General features: G+C 38.4%; 1 protein-coding gene across 1 annotated transcript; it reads left to right on the forward strand.

Moving 5' to 3' along the window:
• Nucleotides 1-19557: 19557 nt before the first annotated feature.
• Nucleotides 19558-21409, forward strand: LOC100030698 (WD repeat-containing protein 5). The gene has a single exon (XM_016424736.2). It carries the CDS (start codon nucleotides 19749-19751, stop codon nucleotides 20751-20753), a length of 1005 nt encoding a protein of 334 aa, XP_016280222.2. The 5' UTR covers nucleotides 19558-19748; the 3' UTR covers nucleotides 20754-21409.
• Nucleotides 21410-23381: the final 1972 nt, after the last annotated feature.

Consider the following 23381-nt stretch of genomic DNA (forward strand, 5'->3'; position numbering starts at 1 on the left):
CCATTGATGACAACAAACACATAATGAAGGCATGGTCAGGGGAGCATCTCACCAATTTGATGGAAATCTTTCAATGAACATTATGGCTTCACAGGGTGTGGACCTGGATCCTAAGTGAGCACTTCCTGCTGAGATATGTCTGTGCCCTAGGGTCTTGCTGGGATGATACAGGGACTGTTTCCTTTGTCACTAATGACTTAGGGGCTACGTTAAAAATAATTGTTTAAAGGCAATTGATCTCTTATCTGAGGAATCTTCCCTTCTGTGTCTCTTAAGAATAAGGAAAATGACTTTTTGTTGTGGTGTTGTTGGGATGACACTTCTCCCTTGTTGGTGAGTCAATGAAATTTATGTCTACTATTGCTATTTTTGTTATGAATTTACTCTTTATTAGATTTCATCTGACATCTATCAGTCTGATTTCTTATGGTTTTATCCCCAAGATAGTTTCTGAAGCGATCTCAGTTCATGACTGCCATTATCCTTACCCATCTTCCACCTCCTCCTGTGAAAGAAGACTAGATTGGTCAGACTCTTTTGTGTCCTCAAGCTTTCTATTCTGTTACTTCTAGGTACCTTCTAGGGCGCTTTGCCATAGAAATGAAAGAAGTAGGAACTATGCTGATGGACTACACCTGATGCCTCACATGCCATTAGAAAGTAATTGGGATCCACAAGTATTCGGAGAGACTTATGGGAAAGAAGCTGTTCACATTGAGAGGAAGAACTGAGGGAATAGAAACACAGAAGAAAAACAACTGCTTGATCACGAGGGTCAATGGGGATATGCCTGGGGATGTAGACTCTAAAAGATCACCCTAGTGCAAATATTAATTATATAGAAATAGGTCTTGATCAATGACATGTAAAACCCAGTGGAATTGCATGCCATCTATGGGAAGGGGTTCGGGAGGAGGGAAGGGAAATAACATGAATCTTGTAACCATGGAAAAATATTCTAAATCAACTAATTAAATAAATTTTTTTTAAAAAGAAAGTAATTGGTACTTCTTGAATCATATTTCTGTAGCTCATGAAAGAATTACAGGATGCAGCTAAAGAGCATAGTAGGCAAAGAACTGATCTTAATATCAGTAAAATCTGACTTTAGTCCTCCCTCAAGCACTACTTATATGACCCTGGGCAAGTCATTTTAAACTTTCTCAGTATCAGTTTCCTGAGACACATAATAGTATGTGTCTCATAAGATTGTTGTATAGATTAAATGAGAAAACGTGTAAAATGCTCACAAACCTTAAAGTCATATTAATTGTTATTATTATTAGTTTGCTATTACTATTGTTACTTTTTCTTTATGGGTCAAAAGAGAGCCCCAGATCTAGAAAGAAGCAGATTTTGATGACCCAAGATGATAGCACATTTTGTTAAAGAGTGTGAACCTTTTTCCTGATGCGTTTAAAGAAAAGTAGAAACATATATTTAGGGAATATATATTTTAGCAAATCTGTAGAACTGGTCTGCATTGACTTTTTATCTCTGGAAGGAAATAATAATGGCTTAAACTGTATCTTAATGGTGACTGTTACTTTTACCACATTTACAAAGGTATATGCAACCAGGAATCAGAAAGTTTCCATGATTGCCTGTGTTATTGGAGAACAAAGTCTCATGATATGGATTACCTATGTGGATCTATTCTGACGAGCTACAGCCTTTGTGAGCAAACTATTCAAGGAAATGGGGCTTTGACAAATATAAAGAAACTTGGAAGTGTCCCTTATCATTCCAAAAGAAACTCACATCCCTAGTGTTTAAATCACACATTGATGACATTATTGAAATGCAGAAACCAGAAACCTCAGTAGAGTCAATACATAGCATTTTGGGCACCTACCTGTAATTCTGACAAAAATGATGATACGAGCTTTACACCCTAGTTGCCAATATTTGGACAAGAACTATGTCTGCCTGATGATTTATGTTTTTGATTCTTAGAAGATGGAGAAGACAAACACTCACAATCGGTAAATTGCTAAAATGAGAGACTGGCTGAAAAAAAAAAAGCCTACCAATTTACAATGACTTTTTAACTCAGAAGAGCTTTGAGACATCCATGTGGCATAATAGATAGAACTTTGGACCTGGACTCAGGAAGAGCTACATTCAAATTCAACTTTAGATTTATTTTTCTCTGTGTGATCTTGGACAAGTCACTCAACATCTGTTGAGTGAAATGGGGAATATAATAGCACTCACCTCCCAGGATTAAATGAGCTAATAAGTGAAAAACTTAAAGGATTATATCAATGTTAACTCTTGTGTCAGGCATAACAGTAAATTTTTTTCTGCTGAGCAGAAAACAAATTTTTTATTAAGTAGCTGAAAAACTGGGCAACTGAGCTGTTTACAGTATAGTTACAGAGTGTGAATGTATGGTGAGAGGAAAATGGCAATATAAAGACAATTAATAGTAACTACTTATTGCTCATAAGAGCCTTAGATTGCATGATGAGGAGTAAAGAAGTGTCAGACAGTTATTGAAATGGATTATGAGAAGAAACTACTTGCTTATTTTGGAAAGATAGATCCTGAAAAGAAGCATGTCAGATGAACACTGTGCACCATGTCACATTACTTTCTCTCTGACTGGGGAGGACCTTGTTTCACATGTAATACTTTGCAGATTAAACTTCAGCTATGGAGATTCTGAGAAAATCTGTTATTATCTGAACATGTTGATAGCCAGCCTAGATATGCAACAAGCTCAGGTTTGGGAATGCAGACCTATTTATCTCATGAAGGTAATTATTAGCCCATACCAACAACTAACTTAAGTCTAGATAAAGAAAGGTCACAAAAAAGACAAAACCATCTGATTTATCACTAGGCTAAATTATGATGTTACCAAAGAAGCACAGGTCCATAGATGACAATTTAAATGCTTATTCAAATAAAGTATCTCTTGTATATATTGGTGTAAGTGCCAATTAACTATTTTTGATTCATATTTTTCTATTATTTCACTGTTTTACTTGCCTATGTGCTGTATTCAATGTCTGCTAACTATGTAATGTTTTGCAATTTGTTTATTTGTATATTCTACTGATGTTTCACACATTTCCATTATTTCTTCTTGAATAGTTATTATTACACCAATCATTATCATTATTATTATAGTTATTATTGTTGTTCCAGTTATTTTGCCTATTAAATCCTTCATATCTGTTCATTCGCCTTGCAAACTGGCCTCTGTACCTACATTCCTTTACAAAATGACCAACCCTATTGCAGAGGAAACAACATTGGGGACCTGATCTTCTATCCCTAGGCTTATAATAATTGTTATCAGGTTTCATTGATCTTAATGCAGCCACTGCCTTAACCTCTTTATTCTCACTTTCTTTAGCTTTAATTTCTGCTTCCCAAAGTTTTCTTTTAAGATCTTCCACTACAGTATCTCTGTCCTCATATTTATTCTCATTATCTGTGCTTAAGTATGTCACCTTCCTTCTAATATCTTCAAGGTCCATTTTCTTCCAATCATGATAATTGTTTTTAAAGAATAATTTTATTTTGGGAATAGTATTTTTTTAAAAAGATTCTCTTTATATGTGCTATTGTTCCCTCTTCAAGAACATCCATGTTCAGATATGTCTCTGCAGCTTTAGTGATTTGTTGGAGGAACGATGTAGGTGTTTCAGTGGGTTTTTGTTTTATCCCTTCAAAGTTGGACTATGCATCTGGTCTCTTTGTATGTCTATCCATGACCTCTATTATTGCCTGTCTGCATTCCTTCATCCTGTCATACTGGGCTTTGCTGTTCATGTCAGTGTCAGAATAATCCCCCTGCCATGGTGTTAACAAGGGATCCTGCTTAGTTTCCTCTATGAACTTATTTCTCTCCTTTTTTGTTAAAAGCTCCTTCATTAACAGGGCAAAATTGTTGTAATTGGGTTCAAATAAATCAATAGCCTTCCTCATTTCCTTAATTACCCCATTAGGTTCGTCAACAAAGGAAGGTGTTCTTTTCTTTATCGATTCCAAGTCCTCTGGTGTGAATCTTTTGTGTGTCTTAACTTGGAAGATTTTCATCCCTTGAAAGTACTGGGAGAAATAAGGGGAAATAAGGTAACCATCTCTTCAGCCATTTCTTCTTGTAATCTGTTTCAATTTCCAGTTGTACCAGTAATTTCATTTGCCCCACAACCATATCCAGTATTCCTAAACTTTTGATCTTTTATATACATCCATCTGGTCCAATTGTTTTTTTCATGAGTGTTACCATTTGTTTGAGCTCAGAATCTTTAGTTAACCAAACCATTGATGCTTTAAACAATTTGCCAATATGAAAGAACACCAGTCTACACTTATACAGAACACAAAGACAAATACATAATATGGGGATATAAGACAAGACAGTTTGTATAGTTATTGACATGAGGGGTTTCATCCATTTATGATCCGATCCTATATAACATACCTTGGGGAATAATATGAACAATATATATGGGATGTGCAGAACACACTTCCATAATACTACCAAAAGATCCAGCAACATGTCCCCAGACATGTTAACATTCATGGTCAACAGTGTATAAACAAGTGAATCCGTGTTGTTAAACTCTGCTGTGTTCCCCTTATTAATAAACAATTAAGTAAATGGAAAAAAATTTAAATAAAAAAGCTAATATGGCCACTTATATGTGGCAGAAGGTTATTTAAGTTTTAAATGTTTCTCCCAATTCAGTAGAGTCTCCTGGGCCTCACTGTGGAATGTTCCACCTGCTAACTTCTAGATGGATTCTTCTAGTCTAACTGACTCTTGGCTCTATATTTCTAAGTCCTAAACCTACGTGGCTTGCCAAACTGTTATACTAATTTTTTTAGGAAAGGGGGGAAAGGAAGGTTACACAGAGGAAGAAGGCACATGTAAATAAAATTGAACTTATTAACAGGTAAGGAAAAGGTTTTGGGAATGAGGGGAAAAGGTTAGCATCTGACAATTAACCCAATTATTAAACCCACACTCTAATACTCTAATCTAAATACCTAAGTTTCCTAAGGGTAAGTCCAACAGGGAACCAGATTTCTCTCACACACAGAGTCCTTGGTGGGTCAGGTACAGGGATCAAGCTGAGTCCTCAATTGTCCCAGGGAAAAGAGGTTTTCTCCAAGTTTCACTCTGTCCACCAGAATGTATGGAGATGTCCTCTCACCTTCATTTGGTGAAATTCAAAAAGGCTGCTTGCTAGCTGTCCAGGAGAGTTCAGGAGAGATCAGATCTTCGTCTTCCAGGCTTCACCTTCAACTCCAGTGTTTCAGTTGGCAAGACTGTTCCTTAGAACTCTGATTCAACCAGCTCAGGCAAGATTCTATGTCTCAAGACCTGTCAATCATTCTCTCCCTTGCTACACCATGAAGGCAGGTAATTTGATTCATATTCACATTTATAATTATTGTGCTTCCTGCATCTTATTTTCCCCACTTATCCTTCTTTTCCTCTCCTTTCAGCTTTTCCCTGTTCACAAATATTTATGTGAGACAGAGAAATATAGTCCTTTAATATCTAAGCAAATCCAGGTACTTTCTTATATTAAGTAGCATTAACATTAAAATAAGTTATTATTCCTTAAAAAAAAACCCTAGAGGTATTACATACTCTATGGTTGTGTAGGCACAAAACTAGAAACAAGGAAAGAAAATAGGAAAATGTACTATCATCCATCAGTGTCATTCATGTCATTCTGCATTTTTTTTCAACTACTCATGCCCTACAAAAGGAGCCCAAGAATGATGTTGCTTTCTGGGACAATAAGATGCCCAACCAAAATTCCTATTTCTTCCTCATTCTTCACAACTTTTATCTAATAAATAACTGAATGAATGCATAAACAAGCAACTCAGTGAATGAATAAATGAAAGACAACCCTGAAAATGTTCCATAGCCCTGAAGGTCATTTTTTAGTCTTCTTGATTGTGAATTACAAAATTTTAACAGTAATGTTGAGTATGTGAATAGGGATTGTTTTGTTGTTTTGAACTTTTTGTACATATTACAGTGTGTGGAATATAGTAGGAGCTAAATAAATGTTTGTTGTTTGATTGAAGGTCTGTTTCTATAGTGCCTGTAGTGTTTTTTGTGGGTTTTTTTTGTTGTTGTTCAGTTGTTTCAGTAATCAACTCTTCTTGGCAAAGATACTAGAGTAGTTTGTTATTTTTCTCCAAAAGAGGCAAATTCATTTTTACAGCTCATTATACTGAGGCAAACAGGGTTAGGTGACTTGTCCAGAGTAATAGAGCTAGCAAGTTAAATGTCTGAAGTCATATTTGAACTCTGATTTTCTGACTCTAGGTCTGGTGCTCTATGCAATGTGCCATCTAGCCGCCCAAATAATGATCATCGGTTGTTGTTCAGTTGTGTCTGACTTTTCATGACCCCACTGGGCGTTTCTTAGCAAAGATATTGGAGGGGGTTATCATTTTCTTCTCTCATTTAAGAGAGGTAAGAAGGACCACATAGCTAGTAAGTGTCTGAGGTCAGATATGAACTCAGGAAAATAAGACTTCCTGACTCCAGGTTCAACATTCTCTCCACTGAGAGCTGATCTTTGTACGTGATAGTTCAGTTTAATCCTATCTATAGGAAAAGGACTAAAACATAAATTTTGTTTGTTTGCTTCTTTAAGAGTTGTTTCCAACCTTATTTTCTCTCTTGAAAATCTGAGATAATTTGGTACTTATTTCTAATGGCTAATTTTTTTTTTGGACTGCAAAATTCTTATCAAACGTAGTAAAACACAATCTTACAAAGCATCGAGGAGCAATACGAGAACTGTGCCCTCTGCTCTCTTACAGCAAGATAGTGCTCTATCTTTGTTTTTTGTTATGACTCTAAGCAGCATGGACTGTGAACATATCTGTCTGGTTCAGTGCATGCATCTTGTTGAGGCAGAGGAGAATGCAGATGCAAGACACGTTTGGGGGATTGCCAGAATTGCATTGATTTTGAACTTAAAGGTTATTTCCTATGTGAAGCATTTAATTCTTTTGCTGCTCAGGTATTGAAAGGGATGTTGTCAAGTTTAAAAAGGCAGTAAATCATAGTTCTTGTCTTTGTGTAAAGTATTATTGAGGTTGGCTCAATATCAACAAGGTATCGTTTCGGTTGGAAACACAATTCTTTCATTCACTCTCTTCAAAGGAGAGTTACACAAAGCTGACCTAAGACTCTTCAGGTGATTAGGAAATCTCCTGCATAGGTAATAAGGATATGTAATAGCAAAAAATGCACAGGAAAAAAATAACTTATATGTCTTGAGAAAAAGAATGAACTCCAAAACTCAGTTTTTTAAATAGTCATGAAAAATCATTGATCACTTTTATCACTGTTGGTTCAACTAATTTTTCCAAACTTATTTCACATTGCTTCCCTTCACTTATTCTACATCCCAAATGAATGAGCCTATTTGGTGTTTCCTGAACCCAAGATTTCATGTCCCACATTCCTTGGAATGCACTCTTTCCTCACTGAGCACTTTGGCTATGAGTCTGAAGACCTGAATTCAAATCTGATTACAAATACTTAACTACTTGCTTGAAATTGGACAAGTCACACATGTAGTTGTAGATTTAGAGTCCTTTAATATCTAAGAGAATAAGACATCTAAGCCCAAGTTAACATCTAAATTAAATAGCATTTACATCTAAGCCCAAGTTAACATTACATTATGTAACCTTTACTTCTAAAGGAGGTTAGCTTTCCTTAAAGAACTATTGGTAGTCCCTATTCTATAGTTGTGTAAGCAACAAAACTAGAAATAAGCTTTTATTGATAACTTTCATAATGAGATAAGGACAAATCAGTAAAGGGGACTGCGCCTTGCATTCCAGCTCCTCCCCAAGGTAGAAGCAAGTATAGGACAGTCTTCAGGTAAAGGTCAAACCATCATTGGTAGGGGTACATGGGAAAAAAAGATAATGCAAAATGCTATAGATTCAGTGTCATGGTTCCCAACAGAACCTTCCCCAACGTGGAATGACAAACAGGAAAAGGAACAATGGATCACTCAGTCCACAAAACTTAATAGAGTTGTGTCTCCATATTTGTCAGTTCATTATCCATTGATTCAGCCATCCATGGTTGAGCATAGGAAAACAATGGAAAGATTGGAAAGTGTAAGAGCATTAAAAAAATAGTTCATAAGTTCCAAAGTGCCTTCCAAGAGAGGGTGACGTCCACCAACCCAATACATGACTCGCCTCCCTTCGTCCCGGTACCCACGCTTTCCTGCAAAACGTTCCTTCGGTCTGCCTCTAGTGTTCTTGCCGGTAGCATTTGCTGTAACTTATCACAGTGCCTCTCTTTAAGGAAGTCCTCATTTACTGTAATAAAGGTCATGATCCTGGTCGTACAGCTGGGCCCCCGTATCCGCTGATTCAGGCATCCTCGGATTCCGTTACCCACCAGCCACGTCAAAATAGCGTTATTGTGTATTTATGGTGTTTTTAAAGCAAACAAGCTAAATTTTAAAATCACGATTAGTTGCTGCTAGAGTAGGTGGGGAGCCAGGATTTAATGTGCAAGAGCACGTTCTCATATTGACCAGTTGCATGGAATTAGCATGCTTCCAGGATGCCGCCTGTCCCAGGAAAAGGATGGAGACAGGTGAGATAGAAGAGAAGCGGGAGGCTGTCTTTAAGGCACAGGCTAGGAACTCTGGGAAAGGATCTCAGAGGGCAGAGCTTGGAAGTGACCCCTGCTAGGAGAGTGCCTTCCTGGAGGAGAGGAGGACAGGCAGGCTCATCAGAGCTTAACTACCTCCACCTGACCGGTGTAGAAGGCATTTGAACAGGGTAAGCGGTCAGCGAGAGATCCTGCAGACCCACATTCTGCTGGCAGGTCCATTCCGGGCTCCTGACAGCTCTGTGTGGCATCTCTTGCTGTCAGGTTGCCCTGTTAAAATCCCTTCCTGTACTGTGAAGAAGGAGAATCCCCTGAATCCTCTTTGGAGGTCCTCTGTTTTGACTGGGGATCATCTAGAGAAGGATCTGACCACACACCTGCTGGGCTTGCCAGAAGGTTTTATCTACAAATCCTGTCAGCTTGGCTTTGAGGTTTTTCCTCGGGGTCCGAGCCCTGGGGTGGGCTTAGCCCATGGAGAGCAATCCTAACAGGTTTTGGAGACAGCTTTTGGGGAACACCTAGATAGAAATAGGGAGCTGGTAAGTCAGCCACAAGACCAGAAGGCTCCCCCTCGCAAGAGATGGAGAGGGCTGTGGGGTGAAGAGCTGGATCCCCTAGAGTTTGGGATCCCCCCTTGTTCTGATCCACACTTTGGATCGCCTCCTATCATAAAAGAGATGCTGGTTATATACATCAATTGTCTCCGGCCCAGTGAGAGAAGGTGATTCTGCTTCACTCTCACTAACCAGAGGTTAGAACACGGCAAATCAGGGCTGGATCTTCAGGGGGATCCCCAAGTGGAAGCTACTCTGTCCACTCTGGCTCTCCTCCCCCTTCCTATATTCTTTATGGCTCACTTGTTCTATTCGACCAGAAAATACTCTGGAGCTGGCTCGGGGTATACTTATGGTATCTACTTTTTTGCCTTTTATGCCTTGATCGTGATTTGATACCCCTGAAAAAGAGGAGAAAAAAAGGGACATCGAAAATCACGTTTTCTGGCCTTGACCTTCCAGGTGGCTTGAAGTCTCCACAGTTCTAAATGGCAGATGAGGAAAGGATCGAAACATCATCTGCCCTCAGCACGTGGCTGCCCAAATGGCAGTCAAGGCCAATGAGAGGAGAAAACAGACTTATGTATGCGGTGACCGAGAGGAAGGCAGAACAACGTTGAACAGGAATCTGTAACGCGTCTATTTGGGTGCTTCTCCACGACACGTCCTGAAGGTTGTGGCTACACCTGGCAGTGGGACCTCACAGACCCACAGACTCTGTGCTGTCTCAAGAGCAGCAGAAGAGGCACCCCAGGGCCGGTGAGCCCCGACTGGCCACAGCCGGGTCCTGGAGCCCTCAGAGGGGCTGCTGGCTCGTCATCTACCCCAGCTTACGCAGGATGCTCTCCATGCTCCAGAACTCCCTGTGGACAGACTCCAGGACCTATAATGACGTTGAAGGGGCCACCATTTGAGACCTGCATATAATTCTTGACTCCAACCTGGTCCATCCTTGCTGCATCCACGGTGCTCGTCTGTATCAGTTGGACATTGACAGAGCTTCTCCCTGGTTTAATGGTAAGGCGCTTCTGCTGATTGCATCCATTGTGGCAGCATCCAGCAGTTCAGCACAGTCAGCCTGGAGCAGTCTGCGGGTTCCTGGCTACTTTCCTGGGCAGGGCAAGGATCCAGTTCTCCTGGAAGATCTCATGTATAACTGGGGCCACAGCTGCAGCTGTGCAATGGCCTCACTCAAAATGCCTCCTGCCCCCGACAGGAAGAGCCCTCGTGAGGTGGAAGGGGACAGCTGGTGGAAAGGGGTGGGGGGCAGCCAGAACAGCCACCTGTTGTTAGTGGGACGAAGAAAGGCTTTTAAAGGAAAGCTCTAAGTGCCAAAGGCTTAGAAGAAGGGAGAGTGCTCCTGAGGGTTCTTCTACCCCCTTCCTCGAGTTCTAACCAGAAGATGGATTTCTGGAGCGTTTTAGCATTCCCAGGAGTCTTACAGCCCTGCCTCCTCTTGGGAGTGGAAACAGAACAGATGGAAAAGGAAAAGGAAGAGATGCCTCCCTTTGCCTCCTGTAGGTGAAACCTCTTCAGGTCCCGGGTCTCCCATTTCATAGGGGTGCTCCTAAAAAGGAGTCCTTGTCTAATTCTATCTTCAATTCATTCTGAACTGAAGGGTTGATATTTAGTGGAACATGAAGGAAATCCTCCTGTAAAACACACCACCCCTGCTGCCTCCAACCCCCCCCCCCCCCACCTTATTGCTTTTGTAAATCCAAACTCAGATATTTGGCTTGTTTTAAGTGAGATACATCCAGATAAACAAGTAAAAATTACACTTGCCTAAATAAATAAATAAAGGAAGTAGGTAAAGCTGAGGGCTACACAGAGAGAATAAAATATGGGGGAAACATCTTAAGATGAATAGATGGTTTTGAAATATCAATGTCTCGTTTCCTCAAAAAATAAATAAAACCATCAGCTAACAAAAGTAAGCAGATAGAGAAAAAATGGGGAAAAATAATAAACTTTCCCTCTCAGAGGAAAACATTCCAATATTGATGGCTCTGACAACAGGGATTAGGAACCTGTGTTTAAATATGATTTATATTTATATATATATATATATATATATAAATCATCCCTTCAGCTTCAGATTAGAAATCAGTGTCCTAGGTGATTCTTCTCATGTCATAGATTACCTAAGTAATGACATCCAAATTTTTTTATTCAACCCTACCAATTTGCAGGACTTTCCAGATAACGATCTATATAAAAATATCTCTAAGGATCCCTAGAACACTTCATTTTGTACAGTGGATCTCTAAAAAATACAGGGTATTCCAAATATAGGTTTGAACTCATATGGTTGGACAAGTAGTCTAGCTGGAAATGAAATAGAACAAACTGAAATAAGTTGCAAACATATATGGTTTTCCTAAAAAGGGATTAAATAATTGAAGTTGTTTTGAATGATTTTCTCAAAATCTTGGAAGACCCGAAGGAGGAACACTAGGAAGCAAAATTCTTCAAATTGTAAACCCTATAAGTTTCAAGTACTGACAATCTTACTAAATCTGGCTACTGTATGCACAGTCAGAAACCTCCAATTAACACTACATAGCTGCTTCAACACTATGGGCTAGGTAATACTTTCAAATATTCACATGGAAAAAGTGGTAAGGGAGGTAAACTTCCATTGTGTGATCTTTTAAACTCATAATTTCTAGGAGTATCTTAGTCTTGAGGATTTCTTCAAAGTCACATTTAATCTTCAAGGTTTACAGGAAATAACTGATTCTTGTTCTCTCCTGGTCCCTCCTTTCCTTCTGTCCCCTATATCTTCCCCTCCTCCTCTTCTACCTCCTTCTCCTGTTTGTCCTCCTCCTCCTCCTCTTCCTCGTCCTCCTTCTTCTCCTTCTCCTCCTCCTCTTCTCCTTTTTCTCCTCCTCCTCCTCTTTCTCCTACTCTTCCTCCACTACTCCTTCTCCTCCTCCTCCTCCTTCCCTCCTCCTCCTCCTCCTCCTCCTCCTCTTCTTCTTCTTCTTCTTCTTCTTCTTCTTCTTCTTCTTCTTCTTCTTGTTCTTCTTCTTGTTCTTCTTCTTGTTCTTCTTGTTCTTCTTGTTCTTCTTGTTCTTCTTCTTGTTCTTCTTGTTCTTGTTCTTGTTCTTGTTCTTGTTCTTGTTCTTGTTCTTGTTCTTGTTCTTGTTCTTCTTGTTCTTGTTCTTGTTCTTGTTCTTGTTCTTGTTCTTCTTCTTCTTCTTCTTCTTCTTCTTCTTCTTCTTCTTCTTCTTCTTCTTCTTCTTCTTCTTCTTCTTCTTCTTCTTCTTCCACCTTCTCTCTCCTTTGCCCCCTCTCTTTGTGTCTCTGTCTTTGTTTCTATATCTGTTTCTGTCTCTGCCATTCTGGCGCTGTCTCTTTCTGATTCTAGTCTCCTTGTCTCTGCCTTTCTCATTCCATCTACTTCTGTGTCTCATCTGACTCTTTCTCTTTGCTCCTGCCTGTCTATCTCTGTCTCTGTGTCTCTGTCTTTCCTTTCCCTTTTTTCTCTATCTTTCTCTCTTTATGTCTTTCTCTTTGTCTCATCTCCCTGTACTCTATTCTTATCTTTGACTTTGTATTTCTCTGTGTGTCTCTCTGCCTCTTTCTTTGTGTGTGTGAATGTGTATGTGTGCACGCACGCGTATGCTTTTTCTAAAATGCTACCCAACAATGAAAGGGAATCTTTCTCTCTTAACCAAGCAGAAATCAGTATTAATGACAATGAAATTTGTGCTAGAAAGGCACAGATAAAGGTTGATGTTGCTCAGCTGAGGCTCTGCCCAGGAGGTATCTAATTATTTCTGATATTTTTAGTTGAATGATAAGGTTGGTGGCCAAGGGATTATTGAGAGGACAGAAAGAGGAGACTGTGCAGCACATAAGCATCTTTTTTTCCCCCAGGATTTTGACTAGGGAAGAAAGAAATGGGACACTTATATGCAGGGATGGTAGAGTCTACTTAAGAGGTTTTTTTGGTTTGGTTTGTTTTTAGTATAAGGGAGCTTGGGAATTTTTGTAAGCAGCAGAGAATAAGCCAATAGCTAGGAAGATTGACAAGTAGAAAATGGAGAGAATTATGAGGGCAATCTACTGTAAAAGAAAAGTGGGAATAACCCCAAGGGCAAATATAGATGGATGGATTAACCTTGACAAGGAGGAGGGTCACTGCTTTATCAGATACTGAAGTAAAGAGCATGGGTAATAATGTCATTGGGTAGGTAAGTATGCATGTTTAAATAGAGAATTGAGAAGAGAGAGATAGTGATGTTTAGTCTCTATTTTCTCAGGAAAAAAATGAGAGACTGGGTAGTACTCTACTAAGTTTGAGAGAGTGGGTAGGGGAGGAAATGGGGACTTCCAAGAGACTGGAACTCTTATTTCTATAATTATCTCTTCATAGGAGATAGAAGTATTGCACCATTCCCTAAAAGTGTTTCATAAATGCTTTTAGAAGATAGAAGAGGAAGAAAGGAGAATGACAGAGGCCCTATATTTTACATACACACAAACAGACTAAAATTTCAAAACTCAGATCACAGCTTGGACTTACACTTGATTGCTTATGTCAGGACAATGAACAGAGCCAACAAAGTGGATTAAAATCTTCTCAAATGTCCTAATATGTAATTTCTTCCCAAATCAATTGAAACTGCTCAAGGGTAATCAAGTGTACAACTTGACTTAATAATTTCCCTTTAGCTGTACCATTATTGCTTATAGAAGTTTGGCTTCTTGCCTTGTGCATTATGTATTTATATTAAGCCTTAGTTCTTAAAATCATAAATCTGAATCATTTATAATGGGGTGTTGTGACTAGAATATATTTTAAGTTTCATTTACAGACCATATGGTTTACCTAGTGTTTACCCAATAAGTTTCGTATACTTATAGCCTGAATATCTAATTATTAGCAAATGCCTCTTGAAAGGATGGGAAGTCTTTTTTACATAGCAAAAAATATTTCTATAATTTTCGAGGATTTGTTTTAAAAACCATAGAATTGTTTAATAATCTTCATATCACTAAAATCACACATAAGCTTATAATGAGAGTTTTATACTATTCAGATGATGAGAATAATAACATGTATAAATCATTCAGTGCCTTGACTTCATTTTCATGGGAAATATACTGATTTTATTCAACTATAACGATATATGGAAATTTATTTTTGAACAATCCAAATGAACAAACCCATCTGTTTGCTCCATTTCTATATGTAGATTGAAGGATGACTGATATTAATTTTCATTTTATTATAAATTAATTGTGTTTTCTGCAGATGGAGTTTCTAAGTACATAACTATAATTAAAACACACAGTTAAAGCACAATAGATATTTATAAGGGATTACTCATAGCCCCAAATCCTAAAGTTGTTTTTCTCCTTTCCCTTTTCTTTTTTCCTCCTATTTTTCCTCTTTCCATTCTAATAAGGCACTAAAGTAATGAGCTGAAGGTGAGTCAGCCTACATACAAAGAAGCATAGAGGAATGCAGTTTCATATTATGACTTCAGGAAGTGGGCAACTCATAAAATGGGATTTGGGGGATACCACAAGGATCAGTCACTCCCCATCAAAAGCACCTCTCACCCAAAGTGGCTCAAAACACGTTCTATAAGGAGAATAATTGCCTAGATAACATATGCAGGACATTATAAGAAGCCATGGTAATAATAATAATGCCTTCTATGGGTACAATCCCTTCTATTTCTCACAATGCTTTCCCAGTTAGGAGCTATATCTAGTGCTCGTTAGCTGTCGTCATACGCAGAAGTCGAGTCTCTTTCTTCTTGGTTCAAATCTCTTTTTACTGACTCCGTGAAAAGGACACACTTGCTCCTTATCCCTCTCATCTTAGCATATATTAGATGATCGACAAATCTATTCATACATGTATAAACGTGTGTTTACGTATTCAGATAAATATACGTATGGATATGGATATAGAGTTCCTGACAGGTTCCAAATACTGTTTGAAGAAGTCAGTCAATTCATAAGCTTTTATTAAGCAGCTGCTATGTGTCAGACCCTCTACTAAGTGATAGGGATGCAAAGAAAGACGGAAGACAGAACTTGCCCTCAAGAAGCTCCCAGTCTAATGGGGAAGACAACAAATATATGAAAAAAGCTATATACAGGATAACTAGTGTGTAATTAGAATCTGTTACCCTAAAAAAACTACGATTCCCAGCATCCCACTCTCTTCCTGTTGTGCTGACACAGATAGGATATAAATTCTGTGGAGTTCCGGCTCTCCCTCTCTGGTCTTCCTGTTGCGGCTTTTTGAGCAGGTAGAAAAACTTAGTCACATGGTTCTATTTTGTTAGATAATAAACTTTATAAAATATAATGCTTGAAGTATTGGACATTCATTTAAATCCTACAATAGGAAATAATAGAGGGAAGGCATTAGAATTAAGAGATATTAGTTCCTGTAGCTTCCATAGAAGATGGTATTTTAGTTTAGACTTGAAGGAAGCTAGAAAGTCAGATAATAAAGATGTGAAGGAAAAGCATTCTGAGTATGGGAACAGCTAGAGAAAATACCTGAAGTTGAGAAATAGTCTCTTGTTCATGAAAGAAGAAGAAGCAAGGAAGCCAGGGTTGCTGGACAGAAGTACATAATTGTGGAAAAGTGTAGTTTGTGAAGGGGGTAGAGGAGTGGGAGTGGAGTAGTGTTAATAAAGTATAAGAAGACTAGAAATATAGTGAGGGAGAAATATGAAGGGTTTAAATTCCCCCCCCAAAAAGATTTTATATATGATTCTGAGGCAGTCTGATTCACTTGTGGACAGTCTTAATTGCTTGGAAATTTTTCCGGACATTGAGCTTAAATTTATTTTTTGTATCCATTATGGAAATTCTTGTATTTAATGGCAAGCTATCCTCACAGAATTTCTGTAAAAAAATGTGAAATTAGACCAAAATTAGACCAATTTCACTTTTTTGTGGACTTTCTGGACTTACTCAGTTTCTTTAAAAAGGGGGAGAGGGATGGAAATAGTGATGGAGTAACCATGGTTATAATACTGTATTTTTCTAATTTTCCTAATAATTACGCAAGAAGGGTCAAATATGTGTCCCATGCGCTACTTGACACCTACAACACTTGCTAGTTAATATTAATCTAGATTAAAATGTAATTGGGAAATATTTAACAAAATAAACAGAAATATAATGAAACATAAATCATGCTCATCTTTTAAAATTAGCAGCTACATGGTGCAGGGGGTAGATTGCTGGATCTGGAGTCAGGAAGACTCATTTTCCTGAGTTCAAATCTCAGTTATTAGCTGTGAGACCCTGGGCAAGTCACTGACCCCTGATTGCCTCAGTTCCTCATCTATCAAATAAGATTTAGAAGGAAAAAGCAAATCACTCTATTACATTTGCCAAGAAAACGAAGAGTCAGACTTGACTTAAAATGACTGACCAACAACATTTTTAAATTAAATCATTATGAGGTCCACATGGTTTCTTATGTAAGGTATTAGCCTCTTTTTTATTTGAATTTGACGTAACCGCTTTACACCACATTGAGTAATTAATTTGAAATTTATTTTCCAGACATTGAGCTTAAATTTATTTTTTATATCTATTATGGAAATTCTTGTATTTAATGGCAAGCTATCCTCACAGAATTTCTGTAAAAAAAATGTGAAATTAGACCAAAATTAGACCAATTTCACTTTTTTGTGGACTTGTCTGATCAGGTTCTGTAAAATCCCAGTTGTCCATTTAGACCACCTTTACAGGGGCTCTTTTCACCCTAACAACACATTGGATTAAAAAATACATTTTTACAGGTACTTATATCATCATATAATTTTTATAATTTTGTTATTATTCTGCTATATTTATATTTTTCTAATATTGGACATTTCTGTATTCCTGCTATAAATCCAAAATGGTCATATTGTATAATCATTTTTAAACCCTTACCTTATATCTTAGAGACAATACTACACATTGGTTCCAAGGCAGAAGAGTAGTAAAGGCTAGGCAATGGGAGTTAAGTGAATGACCCAGGGTAACACAATGAGGAAGTAGATGAGTAAATTTGAACCCAGGATCTTCTTTCTCTAGGCCTGGATCTCAATCTACAGAGCCCTTAGCTGCCCCTACATTGTATAATTTTTAAAATATGATGTTTCTAACTTCTTTCATAATATCTGTCAATATTTTTCCTCAAATTATATTAGGGATATTGCTCTATAATTTTATTTCTCTGATATCACACCTGGCTTAGGGTTCAAGACCACACTTGTTTTACAAGCTTTATAAGTGCCCTTCTTTGTCTATATTTGTCAATAAATTCTATAATAGCAGGGTAAATATTTTTTTAATGTTTCATAGAATTCATTTCAAATGTCTATTCTTATAATTTTGGGGGAAGAGGGATATATTCTCTTATATCTTGTTCAATTCATTTTTTTCTGAGATGGGATTATATAAATTATCTGTTTCTTGCTCTACTGATCTAGGGGGTAACAGTCCTGAAAGTTGCCCAAAAGTAAAAAACACAAAAGATTAATATATTGATGCTATGGGAAATAGGAAGTGAGGTTCCCAGGACCACGTAAAACTGTAATCTTTCACTGGAAATTGCTAAGAATCAACTTTTCTACATGTAATGCTTTAAAACAAAAGAGTAATAGCTGATGATAGCCACTTTTCCTGACACAGTAACCCAGAAATAACCCATAAAATGCAGGGGACAGTAGAGACAAAACCTGATGGGACTGAGAAGAGCAGGGGCAGAGACATCAGAGAAGAACCCAGAGGTAAAAGGGGAAAAGGGCAAACTGCCATCTCTAATCTCCTTTTAAGCTCAGTGGTTGAACTGTTTCCCAATGAAAAGCACATGCCTTGGGATGCATCCTGGCCCCTTGAAACTCAGAACACCCCTCCATGAGTCAGATGCTAAGGGGTTAAACCATGGTTACTCCATGTTAAGGAGCCTATACACTGGGGAGCCTGGTGGGGCATAGGGGGCAGACCCTTGGAAATACTGCAGGAGGGCTCTGGCATATCTATTTTAATAGATTTCCCCCTATTCGCCTTTAATCTTTTAGGATTTTTTTTTTGAGGTGTAGGGTAAGTCACATTTGTTGATCTCTTCTTTGATACTCAAAATTCCTATTTTTGTTTAGTTTTTTCATTGGTTTTCTAATTTTTCTTAGCTACAGACCAATTGACGAATTTGTCTCTCTTCTCTTTTATTAATGAAAATGTGTATAAATATATATTTTGCCCTAATAATTGCTTTGACTGCACTCCACAATTTTTGAAATGTCTTGTTTTCTGATGAAATTGTTTCTTGTGTCAACTAGAAAAAATACGGAACTATTAAATAGTCAAAAATCACTCTTTAATCAAGGGAAAAGGGTTTAGCACTACTAATAGGACAACAGAGCTACTTCCCAAGACTGCACAGAGTCAAGAGGCCCTGGTCACCAGCCCCTGGGACTCTGGATGGACTCCCAGGAACAAAAGAACTTGGGGAACCTATATACCACTCTAGATGACCTGGGGGGGGGGGGTTAGGATTAGAGGGACAGTTGATCGACTTTACAATGGTGAGAAAGGAAAATGAGGAGTTCCAGACAGGAATAATAGTGAGGGGCTGGTGCCCCACAATGGACACAAAAGGGAAAGACTCAGCCCAGGGCTGGGTCACCTTGGTCATAGACCTTAGCCTAGGGGGAGAAACCATTGGGACAAAAGGGATGCTTAATATTGGATGGGATTCGCTATTCCCACCCAAACTACCAGGAAGTTCACTGTCTGGTGAAGAGGGACCTTCCCTCAGGGGGAAACCTCCCCTGTGACAAGGTCAAAACCTGGGGTTTCTATACTCCAACTAAATAAACTGGGGATCTCTAGATTTCCACGTTGACACTTGATACTCTAATTTGTTCTTTGACTGACCAATTATCTAGGACTCAGTTTTTTAGTCTTTTTTAAAGTGTAAAGCTTTTATCAAATTAACTTCATTATAACTTTTTTTTTTTGCATTATGGTCAGTAGAGAATATAACTAATTGTTTTCTGCATTTATTGATAAGGTTTTTTATGGGATAGTACATCGTATTTATTTTTAATAAGGTACCAAATACAATTGAAAAATAGAAATGTTCTTTTAACCCCCATTCAGTAAATGGCAATATGGCATAGGGCATTATTGGTATTTAATAAATATTTTTTAGTAATTTTCTTAGAAAGACAAAGTAACCGGCCCCTGTGCACTTCCCCAGCCTCATCACCACACATGCGCAGGGGGAGTTGCCTGTCCACTTTACCTGGTTGGCGCCGGGAGGAGGAGCTTACTCTGCTCCCGCTGCCACCTCCACTTCCTCCTGGCTGGCGCTTTGTCATTGGTCCTCGCCCAGGCCCAGTAGTGCTGTGCTACCCATGAGGCACCGCGGCTGAAGAAGCTTCGCCCCGAACGGAAGTAAGGTTCAAATTACCAAACACAGGTTTTCTTTTCACTTTTGAAGCCTTCTGGTTGGTCATCCTTTCATCCTTAAGCACCTCCAGACGAATTAACTAATTTTCAGAACCATGGCAACAGAAGAAAAGAAAGCAGAGGCTGAAGCCACAGAAACACAATTGACGCCTTCTACATCGACCAATCAGAGCAAGCCTGCACCGGCAAAGCCAAACTATGCTTTGAAGTTCACGATAGCAGGACACACTAAACCCGTGTCTCTAGTAAAATTCAGTCCAAATGGAGAATGGTTAGCAAGTTCTTCTGCAGATAAGCTCATTAAAGTTTGGGGAGCATATGATGGGAAATTTGAGAAAACAGTATCTGGGCACAAACTAGGAATCTCGGATGTTGCTTGGTCTTCAGACTCCAATCTCCTTGTGTCTGCTTCTGATGATAAAACGCTTAAAATATGGGATGTTAGCTCTGGGAAGTGTCTGAAAACACTGAAGGGTCACAGTAATTATGTCTTCTGTTGCAACTTTAATCCCCAATCCAACCTCATCGTTTCAGGCTCTTTTGATGAAAGCGTAAGGCTATGGGATGTGAAAACGGGAAAGTGCCTCAGGACTTTACCTGCTCATTCTGACCCGGTTTCAGCTGTTCATTTTAATCGTGATGGATCCTTGATAGTGTCAAGTAGTTATGATGGTCTCTGCCGAATTTGGGATACAGCATCAGGCCAATGTTTAAAAACACTTATTGATGATGATAATCCTCCCGTGTCTTTTGTGAAATTCTCGCCAAATGGTAAATACATTCTTGCTGCAACTCTGGACAACACTCTTAAGCTATGGGACTACAGCAAAGGGAAGTGCCTGAAGACATACACTGGTCACAAGAATGAGAAATACTGCATTTTTGCTAATTTTTCAGTGACTGGTGGAAAGTGGATTGTGTCTGGGTCAGAAGATTACCTGGTTTACATTTGGAACCTTCAGACAAAAGAGATTGTACAGAAATTACAAGGACATACAGATGTTGTGATTTCGACAGCTTGTCACCCTACAGAAAACATCATTGCATCAGCTGCATTAGAAAATGACAAAACGATTAAACTCTGGAAGAGTGACTGTTAAGCCCTTTCAATAACATGTTAGAGACTATCAAGAAGAAGTAGATCCTATGAAGCAAGAAACTAAAATATTTGAGAATGGTTTCTTGGCCTAAAGGAAAATCCCCTTTTTTCTTCCCTGACATGGATAGCCTGGTGAGAAGAGACAGCATCTGCCTTATTTGACAAATGAATCCTTTTCTTATTTTTTATTAAGGGGGAAAATTTTGTTTGTATTACTAGAAAGTCCCAAAAGACTTTGGTGATGCTTCTTGCCAACTTTCCCGATGCTATCAAAGGAAGAGTTTGAATCTATATTATGTATAAAATTGAGTCAACAAGAACCTGAATTTTTAATTTTTTATTACAGAAGGATAAATTTCATTTCATCATGAATTTTTCCTCAACTAAATGTTCTGTAATTTTTCTTAAAGAGATCACTTATCTATTTGTAACTCTGTGACCAAATACAGCCATGTAAGTTTTTGGCTTTCTACCTCCCAGTTTCACTGACCTTGTAGTGAAATATATTTTAATCTTCTGTAGAGTTTTGCCTCTTGCTATGTATGTTTAATAGATACTATTATATACAAGTTGTCTACTTTTCCCCTCCCAAAACCATTAATTCCTGCTTGTAGAAGTTTGCAGCATATTTTGAAGTCTTTCTGGGGAAAACAGAACTCAGAACATTGTAAGTTTTTTCAACGTAAAGACAATTTTGTATCTTTAAAGTTCATAGTATGGAACTGTTAATGGCATGATTGTATACCTCAGCCTCAATATTTTCCCATTTGTCACACTGTTGTTTACACATCTGACAGTACCATGTGCTGTAATAAAAAGGTGGGATTTTGTGTACATGTGTGGTAGCCCTGTGCTAATATGCAGTGTTTGTGTCTGTTTAGTTTCGTGCATTCACAAGTGGCAGAGAACTCTTGACAAGACATAATTGTCCCAGTGGTTTATTCAGTCTCATTATTCTGGATTTACGTGACACATAGCATAGCCATAAATTTTCCTTTGGAGGGAATGTTTCAAGCTCTATTTTATACTTGTGAAATAATGAAAGGAATAGATAGGGAAAGAAGCCACACCTCACATGTGAGAAGCAATAGCATATCAATTGCCAAAATGGCTCCCACTAAAGATCAAATTGGTGGTCATCTGTGGAGTTGATTGTGACAGGCACAGCTACAATTGTCTGTCCAGTCACCCTCAATCTCTCAATATTAGCCTCCTAAAACAGAAAGGTCTCTTTGAGATCTATTGGCTTTTTCCAATTAAAAAAAAAGTGTAAGGTCTTGGGAGGTCCACTAAGTTTCTCTTCAAGGGAAAATGAGCTTATAAATGTGAAGTACCCAGGTTTCCCTGTTTGGGCACTTCTCTGTCATCTGGAATGTTTGGTAGCAGGATACCTTTCAGGAAGGCACAAAGCGGTAAGTCCAGATTTCTCATTGCAATGACAGAAATGTAGTTGGAACTCTGAATTATGTGGCCACTGAGTTTTTTCTAGCCCAAGTTGGATTTTAACATCCTTTGCCCTTCTGGGCCTGGACGGCTTTCTTAGTCATTTTCTATTGAACTTCAGAACTGGTTAATGATTCACCTGGGAAGAGTCTGGTGTGGATGCTTGGGGAAAACTAGGCTATAGGGAACCGGATTTTGTAGTGCTTGTGACAAACAGTGACAATCCCTGGTGTTCATCAGATCTTCATTGAATCCAGAGGGCAGAGTGGGGGCGGGGGGCAGCGATTGAGAGATTTTAGCCTGGATGAGTAGGTTAGGTTGTTTTAGTTTGGGTCTTGCTTTCTACCTTGTTCGAAACCTGAATGAGCCGTGGAATGCCACAAGCCATTTTATCAATATGCACCTCTATAGATAGTGTTGTTGTGATTGCAGGCTGCTAAAGAGATTGATGCTAGTGTCCTATAGGGAAAGTCAATGTTCTGTTTCTGTTAACACTGCCTGAATGAAGCCATGAGCTCGTTTGGAATTGGTGCTAATAATGCACACTAGGACTCGGTCAGATAATGTCAGTGTAGCCTCTCCTGTGGACTAGACTGGCAATGTAGCTCTCACTAATAACCAGGTAACCAAATTAACTTTAAAATACAGCAATTTTCTAAAATACCTTCCCCAGCTTGGCTGCCCTTATTGGGTAGAACAGTCACGAAAGGCACTTGGAAAGAAGCTTCTGACAGTCCTTGCCATTTTTGGTTCATGTGTGTCTCCATTCTAAGTGTACCAGTATCAGCACACATCCATTAAATACCTTTTAAATTCATCTGTCCATCTCCTACTGAAATAAAAATAAAAATTCATAGTCAGATTGAGAAAATTATCAAGTGTGAAACTTTTATTTCTAATATCTATGAATATTAGGCATTGTTCTTTTCCAATGTTAATTCTAAAAATCCTTGAACTAATTTTAACTTGATTTGTTTTGTTGGTTTAATCTAGGTTTATTTTAGTTCCAAGACTGACTATGAGCTCCTTGGAAGCAGATAGCGATCTTCTAACTTATATATACCTTTCTCTGACTCTATAAATAAAACATACATTCTCATATTAAAATACTGACATCAAAGGAAGCTGTATTGTTCACTGATGGTATTTCTATTGAAGCTGATGTATTCAAAAATCTTACTGATAA

This window comes from Monodelphis domestica, chromosome 8, assembly GCF_027887165.1.
Source record: "Monodelphis domestica isolate mMonDom1 chromosome 8, mMonDom1.pri, whole genome shotgun sequence".
Taxonomy (NCBI): Eukaryota; Metazoa; Chordata; class Mammalia; order Didelphimorphia; family Didelphidae; genus Monodelphis; species Monodelphis domestica.

Coding starts and splice junctions, on each gene's coding strand:
- LOC100030698 (XM_016424736.2), top strand. CDS start 19,749: ATGGCAACAGAAGAAAAGAAAGCAGAGGCTGAAGCCACAGAAACACAA.